Genomic DNA, 16,230 nt, shown 5'->3' with positions numbered 1-16,230 from the left:
ATGAAATTTGTCTTATTTGAATTTAAACGCCTCTTCTTCAGGTTAGATTGCTCATTGTAGTGCTTAACTGTTGTAAGGTTTATCTTAAGTTCTTAACAGTTATCTTTAGTTAAAGCTATTTTCCTATTCCTCCTAATTTGAGCTTACCATTTCCTGCCAGAGTGTGTTCTTAGAATCGCGGTTAATGCAAATGAAGGAAGAGCAGTACTTAAAATTGAACTTCCACTGACTTCGTTTATTAGAGAGCCAGAGATTCTGACTAGCGCGCGTTTGCCTTTTGGCTACGGCTTTCTTTAAGCTATTACTACGCTCGGTCGTATTTCAGGCCAATGATAGCTTCCCCGTTTATTTAACATTTAGGTGCCAACTCCTTTAGAATTTTGATAGCTTCGGTTATATCTTTTTAGTTAAGTTTGTTTTCTTAGTACGCTTGAGTTCAAGCCCAAGTGGATGCTCTTCTGTGAGCTCTAAGACGGGAGCCGTCTATAAATTCTTATTTTGAGAAACAAAGGATAATTAACCCTTTTTGAGTTTACGTTTCTGTTTGAACTAAAGCGCTTGCCAGAACTAAAATTCGCTTGCCAGTTCTCGAGGTTCCACACACATAGCTATAGGAGAGGAGATTGGAACCTGTTACTAAATGTATTAAACTATTGCTATGATTTATGTTTCATAAATATTGAATATCAATCCAGTTGAAAAGAACTTTCATTTCAGTGAAATTATATGAGATATCAGCTAAAACTAGCTGAGAGAAAAACAAGAGATCATGCTGTAAATTCTCCCTAACATCGGTATATAAATTAAACCCAGGTGTTGATTTTTCCGATAATAATCCTATGTGCTGTATCTGACTTCGAATCTAAAATTTTCTGAAGAACACAAAAACCTTGTCTAAAACTTAAAGGTTTATTTAACTGGAACTTCAACACTGATGAAAACTTAACATCACAAACAAAAACTTAACATCTTGGGTAGAAAACTTCAAAGTGCTTTAAAGTAACAGCTATGCCGGCACGGTGAAGAACACTTTCCTTTAAAAGACAGAATCCATCTAGCCTTTTCGGCTTATATCTCCATTTCGCTGAATTCAGACATCCGCTCCTACGTGTTTTGGACTTAAACGGCCAGGCTGGAACTGGAATAGGACTGGATCAGGACCGGAACTGGACTGGAACAAGACGGGAACCGGAACAGGACTGGATCCGCAACAAGACGGGAACCGGAACAGGACGGGAACCGGAATCTCTCATCCCCTGGCTTCTCCCCGGGCAGGTCTATTCTGGCTCAAACTAAAAGGAACTGCGGTGCCACTAAGGAAAGCACCTCCTTTTATTGCCGGCGGTTGCCGTTACTACAGGCGACTATGCAAATATTTAACACCAGGCCTTTAAAAAGTGTTTTGTTTAAGTAAATAAACACTCTCTGATCTTGATTGACGCATGAAGGTTAAAAAAAAACTTCAATCAATTCTTTGTACGGTTACAATTAAACTTCGAAGATCTTTATTTGATGAAAATCCCTCATCAATAAAGATTATAGAAAATTGTTAAGATATTTACCATACCTGGATATAAAACACCATTACAAAACTAAAACAATCAATTATATACATTTAATTAAGAATAAGATTTTTTTAGTGTCATGAATTTTCATGTTGCAAAATAGCAATGGTGAAAGTTTGCTGATAGGACGTTAAAGTACACCATTCATCGTTTTTATGTCTACAACTCGCACTTTTCCATCAGCGCCTGATAGAGTTTAATTACTCTACATAAGCGCCACTCTAAAGGTGGTAAATCATCTTTCACGAGTACCAAGTTATTGATGTTTAAGTTTGATTTGTCTTTTTGCCATTTTGCACGTCCTTGCAATTGAGAAAGATTGTTTGGCAATCAGCGTTTCCAAACGTGCTGAAAACATTGTTGAATCAGTTTCCAACGTTCAACTGGCGTTATCTTATTATCTATCACATTGGTTCAGGAATGGTTGTCAGTGCAGTCCCAATAAGGAAATGACCAGGCATCAACGGATTTAAGTCATTGGAGATTGTCACTATAAGTCTGGAATTGAAGGAAACTTCAACTTGAGTAATCAAGGTGAGAAATTCTTCAAACGTAAGCAGTTGGGCACCTACTATACGTTTTAAGCGGTTTTTCATTTGCTTAATACCATTCTCTCAAAGACTATCAATGCTTTCTTGCGTCAACTGATTTTGGGATTTTTTAGATGATAAAACTGATGGCATAAACCGTTTTAATTCACGATCTTGCAACAACTTGTCCCTTGATACGAAAACATCTCCTGTGGTTTAGTTTGTCCTTTGATACGAAAACATCTCCTGTGGTTTAGTTTGTCCCTTATAAGAAAATATCTCCTGCGGTTTGCCCGACGGGCCACAATCTTAATGATGCTAAAAAGGCTTCTGAGGAGAAATCACTTCCAACCTCCAAGTAGTATATTGCTTTAGTGGCGAAACATATGAACAGGCATAAATACCACTTGATTGGCCTCACTCTTCTCTCCTTGCGCAGTTTCACAAGGAATGGCCCTGCGTAATCAAGGCCTACTTCGGGGGGGGGACTGCTTGGCACAACTTGAGATGCCGGAAAATCAGCCATTATTTGCGATGCAGTATTTGTACTATTTTTGAAACATTTAATACAGTTTCTAATAATTTTGCGTTTGCATCTCTACAGTTAAATGTCCAATATGTGTGTCGAATAGCCGAAAAAAGTGTTCTTCCACCATGCAGATGAGCTTCATGAAAACACTTAACTGTTAATTCAGTTACATGACGTTTCTTACTCTTAGGAAGAATTACCTGATGCTTTTAATTTTCAGGTATGTTTGCGTTCCCTAGCTACCTCCAAAACGAAGAATATTTTCGTTATCTAAGAAAGGATTCAAGGACATAAATCTGCTGTTAGAGCTGATATTTTCCCCTATTCTTAATGTCGAGATTTCGATTGAAACTCACTTCTCTTGACTAAGAGCACAACAGTGTTGAAGAATTGGTATTTTTCACAAATTTTAGACACCATGCCACTACACGTTTGAATTTATTCCAGGATGAAATTTAATAAGAAGGTTAAATTAATTTTGATTATTGGATTCTATGCACACCACAGTTTTTTGCTGCTATTCAAGAGAAAGTTCCTTGCAATCGGGGTCTAAAATAGGCTCAATCCTTTGATTACTGAAGTTACCCTACCTTAGCCAAGATAGACCAAGAAATCAAAATTCATTGTCTACATCTACGAAATACAACGTATTGTCTGCGTAAAACAACATCTGCAGGATTTTCAGTTCCTTTGCAAATATGACACTGTGAAGGAATGATTAAATTCTGTATCTCTGTAACAAGATTTGCTACGAAAGGCTTCCAATTATTGACAGAGCCCTTTATTCAATGAAGCACTGTTTGAAAGTCACTAAAGCAATAAATATTGCATTCCTTGATATCAAAGAATGCTTTCAGAGTACTATTTCTTGCAGCAATAGTAGCTGCAAGCAATTCCAAGCGAGGAAGCGTAAGCTTCTTTAAAGGAGCTACTCTGCTTTTAGATAGTGCAAAGGATACCTCCAAAGTAAGTGGGATTTTGAAGGTACGCTGTGCTACCATATCCCTTTGATACTGGCATCGGCGAAAACAATTAAGATAATATTTTCTGCATTAATTGCTGAACCACATAAGAAATATCTTCTAGAAATATTAATGTTAATAAATTCCTCGATTTCAGAATACCAATACCATGCCAAGAATTTCCTTTTTAATTCATCAGATACCTCGAAGTCCCAATTACAACCAGATTCCCATAATTCTTGAATCATAAACTTAGCTAATTATATATGCAAAAACCAATCACATTGGAACATAAATTTTGGCTACAGTTTGCAAAATGAGTCTCTTTGTTATTTTCTGTTATTAAGTGATTCCATGAATTGTGTTACATCTAAATTTAAATTGTCTTGATTTGCAGCCCACTTCAAGCCTAGAATTTTTTACGAATTTTTGTTTATTTTCCTCAATATCTATTCCGTTTTTGATCCATAGTTCTCACAAAACTCCAGAATTGCTTTCTATTTTACGAAGATGCATATTTGCCAATTTCAGAATACCCACCGCAATAGTCAACATATAAAAGGCATTATCATCACTTTTTGGCCAAAATATATGCAAAAGATCATCTACATACATTAATTCAACTAACATTTCTAAATCACTAAGTTCCTTTTTATATGATATTTAATAATCGCCGAAAGCGTGAAGGGTGATTAACAAGTTCCAAAAGGCAATCGTGACACTTTGTATATTTGAAATGACGGATTTTCATCATTACCGAACCAAATAAATACAAAAAACTGAAAGCTTTCAGATTTTATATTACGCCCAAAAAAGCATTTTTATAACGTTTTGTGTGTTACCTTTATTTATTAAATATCATGATCACTTAAATCACATAAAACTGAATTCAACAGCAATATCACAAAATATTTAAAAACAGTAGAATTTCCGATTCAGTCTCGCTCGCTGGAGATAAAATGTTTTCTTTCTTGTACAGTGTTGTCATTGGTGGCTTTGAAATCGTTGAGTTTGTTAATCAAAAATTCTTTAAAGTTTTACAAAATTTGAAATCGATAATAAAACAAATTTGAAATTCAGAATTCGGGCTTCCAAGTGCCCATTTTCGGGTCCTAGAAACTAACAGGAAATTCTTTTTCTTCCCGATTATTTCTGAGCTAATAAAATCTCAACTTTTCTATTTCTCTTATCGACAAATTTAATTCTTAACTCTTTTGAGCAATAGCTGAATTCAAAACTTGAATCACTTAAGATTCGACAAATCTTTCGCTTTTATTTGTATCAGGGTTTCTTAAAACTTTTTGGTGTGGAGACTCCAAAATATTTACGAAAGTTTTGTGGGACCCCATAATCATTGTGCAAATCCGACACACACGTGAGTGAAACTATCAGTTTCTTCACTTATATATACTTATCACACAGTAATATACTATTGAAGTTTTAGGTCATTAACTTTAATGTTTAAAGTAAAATGAAAGTTTCTGTTATAAAGAAATCCGTCGGAACATTTTCGTTTTTTTCTTTGGCTGTATTGTCTTTATCTATTTTCAGACACATTGTGTAAAAATGTTTGATAATTGTAAAATTATTATATGTTAAGAAATATCAAAATTGCTAAAATTTTTGGCGATCCCCTACTGCAGGTCTTTCGACCCACAGTTTAAGAAACTCTGGTTTATACTGAGCAATGACCGAATAAAATTTGTTAAAAGTACAGATTTTTTATTCAATGGCGTAGTACACACGATACTTTAATTCTCATTCGCATTAGTCTCCGCGTTATAATTCTCTATTTCGGGTTTGTTTTTAGATAATTTTTTACTTTTTTGGGATGATTTTTTACTATTTTCATAAGCTTCTTCATCCTATGTTTTTAAAGCAGCGGTAACACGAATGTTTTTAAGTGCTTTCGTTTCTGTTCATCATATATTCAAGAGAATCATGTTCATTATAAGTATTACAAAAAACACAAAATTTCTTAACAGAAGTAATAAATATAGAAAGTTGATGATTTATTTTTATAATTTTTGAACCCCGATTTTAGATTAGATCCAGTATATTTATTATTGAGCTGTTAATCAACATAGTGGCTTGTCTGCATTGTTTCGATTTTAATGAATATTATTAATTCACTCCCTTCAATATTTTTCTTAGATAATCTTTTCCTATGAAATTCAAGAGCTAAATCTTCAGGTAACAATTAAGAATTATTCAGTTCAATAGCTGGCTGTATGAACCCCTAGTATTATCCAAACTACTTAAATTTCTAATACAGATTTGTGACTGATCCAGGGGCATAGCTCAAGGGGGGCATCTGTCCCCGGGCGAAGAATCGAAGGGGCGCCAAACTGATGTTACGACATTTTAGAATTAAATGTTTTCCAGAAATACCCTCATTTGCGGTCAGGTCATAAATTTACAATCCCTTTTTTCCATGGAGGTCTTCTTCCTACCTCCATGCTTTTTTCAGGGGGGAGAGCTGACAAGGAGCGGACAATCTCGCTAGGGATCTTGAGAAAATGCGGGGGTTCTTTAAACATCTAACTTCTCTACTTTCAGTTTTATACACAGGAAAATACAAATTGAATTTTTCGAATGAATGCAATTTCGTACAATGAAAATGTATTACTTAACGATAAACTGTAAGATAAATAACATCTTTTTTTAAAGCCATAGGTGTAGAAAGACAGATATTTGTTACACGAATGAATTTGTAGTAAATATTGAATTTTTAATTTCGAATGCTATGTTCCATGTATGCGAAGTAGCTGAGTATGTGAGATAATAGTCATAACCGAATGGCTTTCAACCTTTTCACGGCTAAGGACTGTTTCTCAATTACATTGTGGTCGCTGCTTTTTGGTTAATTTTCTAATGGCATATAACCAATAATTGTTTTTATTTGAGACTTATAAATAAAATAACGCAAACTAGACTGCAGAAAATTCCTAAGAATGAAGTTAAATAATACTGAAAAATACATTATTAATGCACTTTTGTGTTTTATATGTACTAGTATTAACTACTACTATAATCCTTAAATGGAATCCTTAAATTATATATATCTATGTATAGGTATATACAAATGGAACCAAATATAGAACAAGGTATAAAATATCTTTATTATACAATGTTCATTACCATACCTATATTTACGTAATATCAATATAAATAGTTAGTTAGGTTTCGTACATATATAATTTATTTTTATATTTTGTATTTTTTTGTATTAGATTCAGTATTGTATACGTATCTGAAATTTAATTTTACTTGTTCTCTTTTTGGGTTAGGACTTTAAGTGAGAAAGAATTGTTAGGGCCGTCATAGGGATTACATTATATACAATCAGTTAGGATTCGACTTTTCCTTTCTTTTAATCATTATTATTTAAATACTACTTGATAAGTATACATAAAATATAGCAGTTTTTAAGCTACTTATTTATATATCTATTGTTTGGTCTTGTTTGTTTGATTATAGCAAAGCATTCGACGGTTATTTGCCTAAGGGTAAGGGTGCCTCGTGGAGAACTTTCTAAGCAAAACTGACTCTTGTGCACGTTACACATGGGGAAAACCTCGAAAACGCCAATACAGCCATCCCCGTCGATCCGGATTCGAACCCCGGATCGACCTGTTAGAGATCAACGACTTTACAGCTCAACCGCTAGTGAGCCACACACACACACACACACACACACCCACACATATACATTAAATAGTATTTACATGTCGTTTATAAAGTATAATTGAGTGCAATTTAATCATAAAGAGTTAGAAAATATTCTACGGAATTACTTCACTTCGTAGACTTTTTGTTAAGCTTCACCATATTTCTTAAAGAGAATCTCCAAGCTGTTTATGTACCTTATTTTTCATGCTTTGAATTATATTTAGAAAATTATTTCACTTGGTTATAGCTGAAAATGCAGTTTTTTTATTGAAGAATTTAAGGGTAAGAAGAGAATTATGCCTTTTTCTAATTAATTATTCTTGAAGCATTTAAATTTTTTTAAAAAAAGCGCACATTAATACGAATCACTGAACTAAAGTGGTCGATACAGGACAGATTAATTAGCTACTAAATTTTGATTTTCGTTGAGTAAAAAGGAATTCATCTGCATTCTATAAGAAAGCAGATATTCAAAAAATGTTTTTTTTTCCCTATTCTCGCAGTCATAATATTTTTCTTAAATATTCAGCTAATTCATATTCAAATATTCCAATCCATTAGTTATAAATCGATACAGTAAATAAATAATTAAAATCAATTAAATGGAATTTTAATTGCCTTTTTCCCTCTGATAAACCCCTCTTTAGAATTTAATAGCAGTCGATCAGCTTTTGTTGGGGTTCATTTTTCTTTATGGTATGTTTACGTTATATATGTATGTATTATGCATTGCTCATACTCGTCAACTGCAGCTTTTAATATTTTTTGGAAAAAAATCAATATGAGAATCCAGAAAATGATTCTTAGCGACGCTAAAACTATTATTACTAGGCACTCTCATGCCACAGTGTTTAAAAACAAATCCCATTGTTTAAAGGTAGATTCTATGCTCATATTTTAGTCTAAAATTAAAAGCTGCTAGTCAAAATTAAGGGGGTTGCTCTTAGAAAGCCTCAATTAGAAGTAGTTATAGGAAATGTTAATCAATACTTATAATCTTAAGGTATGTAAATATGAGCCCATTTTCCTTAGAAAATTCTTCATGAAATCATGCCTAGCTAACCCTCATATGTTTTGCCATATTCAACACAAAATCATTCTTAAGATGATTAATTAATTAATTTTATGTTAGATGATACGAAGCTTTTCAAAAACTAGGATGCTTTCCGTAAACAATTAGTATTAATAAGCGCTGTTCAACTGGAATTGAGTCGGATTATTTGTTTATAGCAGTGCTTTTCAGCCGACTTACATGTACCTGTTTGTATTGCTCAGAGGGGGGGGGGGTGGAAGGAAATTCCTGAACGAAAACAATGTAATAATGAAATGTTAATAAACAAATAAATATAACTTTTCGTATCTTATGTAATTTGTCTCCATTCTGATACCATGTGCATCATTTATTTCTGATATACTGATACTGAATGAGACCTAAAAACACTTTTTTTTAAATATATCACCCCTTATGATCCCTGACACAGCCGTTTACTTTCCCCTTCCGTAATTAACGTCAGTCTCCTGCTCTCGACCGCATTTGCCAAGCCACCGTTTTCCATCCTTGGCAAGCAGTAGGGGTGGGGAAATCTTCAGTTGTCCCTGGGCGCTGAAAACTCTAGCTCCGACTCTGGACTGATCATAGAGCTTTCTTAAATCAAAAACATAAGAACTTTTACCTGGTTTTAACTGTAAGAGCATTTGCATAAATTTGATATAATAATATCTATATGACTAAACCTTCTCTTCTAAACTTTTAATACACATAATTTTCTTCAGATAAATTATAACCAGCTACACAAACATATGTGGAACCATCTAATAAGCTTTTCAAATATATAAACTTTTCCATTTTGAATAAAACCGGATTGGAGTAAATTGCAGTATCATATGAATTAATAAATTCATACCATTTACTAAGTTCAGCAGCAAATTTTTCTAAAATTCAATTTAGGCAACTTTATTGATGCACTACTTGCACCAACATTATTGTCGTTCAGAGTGCTGCTATAACTGAAAGTACATTTCTTTTAACAACTTTATTAATTTTGTTTATTAACAATTCCTAGTTTTAAAAGTTAGGATATTTTTGGCAACATTTTTCACATGTGAGTAGCTCATTATCATATTCTTTTTCATCAGTGATTAAACAGCATCGATCTTTGAGTCAAGAGTTTTAAGTTCCTCGTGATATTCAATTAAGAGCTCATGTGACGAGTTTAAATTTTCTAGATGTTATTCGTTTAATTCTGCCGAGAATAATTTCTCGAGTTTTTTTTAGAAGTAAGGTAACTTTACAAGTGCAATAGAATGTTTCTTTTTTGCTTTTCCTAGATCATCCGTCATGGTTCGTTTCACAAATCGATACTAATAAATAAAATAATTCAAAATCTTACCGACCACATTATGGCAAGAATTCCTCACTGTAGTGGCTTCAAACAAGGACGGATCATGAATTTATTACCTCATCGTTACCAGAGGGGTGGTTGCATATGGTCTGTGTGTTGTTCTTATTTCATGAAATTTGCAGAGTTCCCATATGACATTTATTACGATGATAAAACAACAACACAGGAGACGGATTACATTTGGACAAAAGCCAACACTGATCAATGGTTGGTTAGTAGTTAGTGATACATAAACTCTGACATATCAAATGACGCTTCAAGAATTAGCATCCGTTACAAAGAGTCGCATGATTAAACTCTACTAGTACTGACATATTAAATAATGCCGCTACAAGATTTGTGCTCTCTCAGAAGAGTTACATTTTCTAACGCAGCAAGATACGTGCCTGCACTTGAGTTACAAGGCTAAACCAACAAGTTTCTTTTGACACTGCACAGAAGCCAATACCGAACAACGGTTGGTTAGCGATACATAAACTTTGCCATATTAGCAATTGACACTTCAAGAATTAGCGCCCGTTACAAAGAGTTGCATGATTCAACTCTTCTGATATTAATATATTTAATAATTAGATTTGTGCTCTCTCATGAATTTTCTGACGCAGCAAGACATGCATCCGCATTTGATGAGTTACAAGGCTTAAGTAATGAATTTCTTTTGGCGCAATAAGCTCAACATATACTATCTCATTAATTCACAACAGGTTCAACATATTATTATTACAAAATTACTTGTACTGAAATATATAATCTTAGAAACAAATGTAAGATAAAAAATATATAAAATCAAGGTACTAATTCTGCAGTAGTTACTCAACTCTCTATCTTAATTTGGATATTTCTCTGTAAACTGAAACTCAAACAGTTAACATCAAAACTTTTAACAGCCAATAGAAAATTTTAGAACTAACTCAAATGCTTTCAAAGTAAGCTTTCATCCTGAAATATGTCACATTTACTTTTCCCCTTTACTATTACCAGCTTGCTGTTGTTTTCAATAATTTAAAAAATTTTAGAACAGGCCTTTATTGTGTCAATTTATTTGTGTTGGCTTTAAAGTGTTTATCAGTTATAAAAAGGAATATTAAATTCAGCATTGACTGCAATTACTTCTTTATGTTGATAACATATGCCTTCAATGATATCCAAACCATTATACTACTCTTACAATACACAGTAATCCAGTCCCAGATGTTAAAGTCAGTGATAAATACAGGCCATCATTTGCTGAAGTTTTCATTACAGATAAATGCCTTTAGTTTCTACAAATTTACTTCACAGCCAGGTAAATCATACAGTTAAGAAAACTGTTAAGAGATCGCCAATAATAAATAATTCTGAAAGATCTTTTTATTATGGTTAAAAAAAATTAGCTCATGCTGGTAATGTCCGATTTAAATCCTTCGCAAAAATAAGAAATTCTGAACATCACAGAGTTGTATTTAATTTAACTAAAAGGTTGGGAAAATATTTGAACCATCTGTTAAAATTTTATAAACTTACAAATTTTGATGTTGAATATTACACAATATTATCATGTTCAGTAAGTTTGTAGAAAATGCATGTAGGACAGTTCTATATGAAATATAAAATATCACAGCCTCCTTACCTTTGAAGTAACATTCATGAAAACAGACATTCTTGCCTAAGTTCTTTTGAAATTTTTAGAAGCATCAGAAGAGTCTTGCTGTTTATAAACTAGCCATTCTGTAATTTTGGATAGCTTGAAAGGCATGACGATCTAAAACAACCCAATTTTCTTTTTTTTTTTTACTCAAAATGGGATTACATCATCCATCTGCATTTCAACATAGATTAGTGGCTTGAATGATTAAATTGAATTAAATTGAATTAAATTATGGAAAAGCATACGAGGTTTATCTGCCAGCAGGGGAGAATAGCTTTACGATATGACTTTCTTACAGGAAAGTAACTTGTATTACATATAGGGTAAACCACAGAAATTTCCTTGAAGACTTGCCCAGACTTGAAGCTTGCTGAACTATCAATGATTAGCAGTTTTACCATTTGGCTGCTGGTGGGTGTTTTGAATGAAACCACTTCATACATTTTTTTTTTTTTTTTTTTTGTAAAGAGTATGTTAACCATTTCCCGTGCTTTAATGAGTTTGACTCATGAAGGATATTTGTCCCGAACATAAGCATCATGAGCCAAGCTCATGAACAGAAAGCCGGGCCAAACATAAACATCACAAGCCAGGTTCGTGAAAAGAAAGCTGGGCCAAACATAAACATCATGAGCCGGGCTCGTGAACATTAACATCTATGAAAGGCAGAAGGATTAAAGTTTACTTCCATGCCAGCAGTATCATGCAAAACTGACTATACTATAACACAGGCATTTACATTTCGGCTCGTATTGTGACTGTTCTCAAGCATCAATCTGGCTTGTTTACCACACATTGACCCATAATACTTGGGCCCAAGTTTTGCCGAGGTAAATGGCAAGGGAAGGGGTTAATGCTGTTTGGCAGTGAAATTAAAGTATTGCAAGTTTTATGCCTTTAACATCACTTTTCCACAAGGTTTCTGAGCACAAGAGTATATAAAAATTGAGAAATACAAGAACTTCAAGAATGCCAATATGTACAAATTTTCTTTAAATATTAACTTCATCTAATATTTTAAAACAGAATAAGATTGAAATATAATTTTAACATAATGCCTTAAGAACATTTCAAATGGCTAATAAATAAAGCACAACAAGTTTATAAATAAATTTACAATTTTATTTTGTCTGGTTTATAAAAGAAATTTAATTAAACTAAACATTCCTTATATACAGTGTTTTTACATGTGAATAACAAAGGCTAACTTAAGTAGTAGTATTTTACATAATGTCAAATACAATATATTACATCTCAACACAAATACATATGCACATGTATTACATATCACAATATTTCCTTTTGAGTATAACAGAAACAAGATTATCCAGCCGGGAAATAGTTTTAGAAATGACAGAATTTGCAGCGGCACAAAGATATTAGGATACTTTTTTGAAATTTTTATACAGAGAGAAAATAATTTTGTGATTTTGAAGGGTTTGACATTACTGTGCTTGATAATCAGAATACATTAAATTTTACTACTCAATGCCATATAAATTTATAGTAAGCATTTATACATTATTAATCAATATCATACAAATCCAAGAAATTTAAAATTATGATATTTAAAGATTATTCACAAAGTTAACATTTATTATTGATAGGAAATGTAAAAAACCAGAAATATAATTTAAGAAGGAAATTTCACATTTATTAGGGGAAGGGGTTCAGTCAGTTAAAAAAGCTAAGAACATTTGAATACTTAAACTAACGCACAGTTTTTATAGATTCATACGATACTCAAATATAACAGAACTGTCAATCAAAATGCAAAGAGTTGTTTTTGGAAGGATAATAATTAACATATGAAAATATAATACACATTTTTTCTGATACAGAGATATGAGTGGAACTTTTAAGATAATATTTTATAATTTTGACATATTTCACCAAATGTTACAAATCACCTTAATGTTTTTATAATTACATCAGTTAGTGATAAGTCATGTAAATAATAAAGAACTCATTCAAAAAACTTCAACAAATTTTAGCAATTTGATTAATGTATTGTACATCATTTAGTGAGATATAGGCATCAAAATGTAGTTTATTTAAAAAGGTACTTTAAGATATTTAAAACATCAATTCACAACAAAAAATTACTTATATACATACATAAACATATAATACAAAAATACATACAAACTTGTACTAATAGGATAATAAAGTTTCTATTATACAACCAAAAGCATTATGAAATAAATTAAACATCACCAGTGGTAATGTTTACTAAAGGAGATAATAATGGCTTCATAATATATATTGTCAGACACACATTAGACACAGGGTTGTGATAGTTTTATTGAATATATTTGATATCAGTACACTTGCTTCTGAAAAAACTGCAGTATGCATAACATATTTAATAAATTAAGATAGAGTCAGATCTTGTATAAATTTTGTACATAACTATACACTCTGTGTACAGATAAATTAAGGACGGAAAGTTTTCAATCAGGTGATGAAGGAAATTACTTTTTTTACACCTTATTCTCAAGAACTAGAAAAGATGAAAAAATAAAGGTGTCAAAAATAAGAATACAAGATAAAAACTAAGTAAGAGATTACATTTGTCATCTCACATATTTTCCTCTATTTCTAAAAACCTGGAATATACTGCATTTTAATTTTTAATAAAATATGCATTCATACAAATATTACAAATTCATAAATATTTCCAAATCAAGCATTTATAGCATTTTTGTTAATATGTATATTATACTCAAAAAAGGATAACTATCTAAAACTTTGCTTTAATGTCTAATACACTTTTATTATTAAAAAAAAGGGAGGAATGGTGTGAAATACACTTCTAAAAACTAAAACTGCAGAGTTTTAAATTTCTTGGAAAACTAATAGATCTAATTGATTGATAAATATAATTGAAAAATAGATGTAGCAAGCCTTAATATATAGTTATTTTCATTATACTCACATTTTCCCATTCACTCAAGTATTTGGTACAAAACACTAGTTTAAAAAACATCATTAAAATGCATTTGGAAGATGACTTGTATTCTACATAATGAGCAAATGCATCAAGAACACAAAATGGATGCTGATGAGCATGTTGTGGACTTCCAGGCATGCTGGTTTGGACTAATTCAACTTTCAATGCCTTTAGTAAGTGATGCTTCTAATGTAATTGTGAATTCAGACAAAGACTCAAGAATTTGTACCAAAAATGTGACAAGGTTGGGATCACGAAGAAAGGATTGCTCTTCGTACATGCTAGAGGTGACCGGGGTGGATGCAATATGTAGCAACATGCGATGCAGCAGGTGCTCCCTATAGTATACATAAAAATGATTTTATTATAAATAAATTAATAAATATTTTACACAGAAGTAAGCAATTTGTATCTATGATTAAACAGTGTGGAAGAAAACTCTCATGAATTTTCTCTCTAACAAGAATATACCCTCACGTATATATATATATATATATATATATATATATATTAAAAAAAAGTGGAAAATATGTGTAGTTAATACTTGAAATGTAAAAAATTATTATCTAGTCACATTTAAAAGAACATTTTATGGAACATATACATTTGCTAGTACCTCTTGTATTTCTTGAAGCACTGGGAGAATGCTCCTTTTGGTATCTATTTGGTACTGACCATTACACTATTTTAGATAGCTTGAATTCTCTTAGAACATTAACCTCAGAGAACAATTTTGGTAAGAGGAATCAGGGAATAAAAAATTTGGTTGGAACATGACAAGATCTACTGCTGCACTAAAATTTTTTCATTCCAGAAAAAGATTTAATAATTCTTTCGCACACAGAAAATGGTTAGAAGACTGGAAGTGTCATGGTACAGAGTCCATCCAATTTTGGTGTCGAAGTGTCTACTGAATCCTTATGCATTCGGCAGTAATTGTTGGTAATAAGTGTTGTCTCTGCTTTGTTCACTGTGAATATTTAAAATGTGTGTGGCAATAGAAAATCCCACCAATTGTGAAGTGGTATCAATGATTAGATGTTTCGTCACAAAAAACTGAGACCAGTTGAAATTTATCAGTAATTTTGTACAGTGTATGGAAGAGAGGTAATGAGAAGTCGAAGTGAGACAATGGTGCATCATATTTAAAAATTGCTGCACAATTTCACAAGGAAGTGCAAAGTGCCCAGCAGAGCATTGTTAATGCTGAACTGGTAGAGAAAATCGATGAAAAGATTCTACAGTTTCCTCAAATTTCAAAAACTCTGTTGTTTGGTCTTGTGACGCAAGATCTAGGCTATCAAAAGTTTTGTGCCAGATGGGTACCGAAACTCATCAGATGACCACAAAAAGCAGCTTTGACATTTCTCGAAATGTACCACAAACATGGTGAATCACTTTTTAATTGTGTCGCAACAAGAGATGAGACTTGGGTAAAGTTTGTGACTTGTGAGACAAAACAAGTCTAAAGAGTAGAGCCACACAAGTTCTCCCAGAAAACCAAGGAAATTGTGCAAATATTGTCATCAAGAAAGATCATGGCAACCGTTTTCTGGACAGGGAAGGTGCGGATTACCTCGAATGTGGTGATAGCGAGAGATATTGTGAAACATTAAAGAAAAGAGTGAAAGAGGAGGGACTTTAAAAATATGTGTAAAAATATAATATGTTTATAAAATTAAAATTATTACGTAACTAATTAACTGATATAAAATTTTATATGTAATAAAATAATGTAAATAATAACATTTTATGTATAATAATAAAAAAAACATAAAATTATATGTTACATGTAAAAATTTTATTTTTATATTAAAAGAATTCTGTTAATTATACAATTAATAAAACAAGAAAACATTTATTTTCAGTGTAAAAAAATCCCAAAATAGCCCAGTTGGATTCGAAGTCGCAATTTGCTGGCTCACAGAAAATTTGAACACTTTGGTATATGTGTCAAAAAACTGAGCTCGTTGAACTTGACGCAAAAGTT

The 16,230-nt window shown here is 32.2% G+C and overlaps 1 protein-coding gene across 7 annotated transcripts in view; it reads right to left on the bottom strand.

The window, feature by feature from the left end:
* Nucleotides 1–12,387: 12,387 nt before the first annotated feature.
* pns (DENN domain containing pinstripe) overlaps nucleotides 12,388–16,230 on the bottom strand; it is a 116,768-nt gene continuing 112,925 nt past the window's right edge. For 6 of the 7 annotated variants that reach the window (XM_035358893.2, XM_085814043.1, XM_085814046.1 and 3 more), the window contains one exon: nucleotides 12,388–14,578. In XM_035358893.2, the coding sequence (XP_035214784.1) occupies nucleotides 14,395–14,578 (184 nt within the window). In that variant the 3' untranslated portion in view covers nucleotides 12,388–14,394. The remainder of the gene's footprint in view (nucleotides 14,579–16,230) is intronic. The other variant, XR_015040440.1, reaches the window with a different exon arrangement.

Source organism: Stegodyphus dumicola, chromosome 3 (assembly GCF_044657685.1).
Source record: "Stegodyphus dumicola isolate Sdum_Otavi_A_Nest chromosome 3, ASM4465768v1".
Classification (NCBI taxonomy): domain Eukaryota; kingdom Metazoa; phylum Arthropoda; class Arachnida; order Araneae; family Eresidae; genus Stegodyphus; species Stegodyphus dumicola.
Note: the sequence above shows the minus strand (reverse complement) of the source record. Positions and strands in the feature narration are given on the sequence as shown.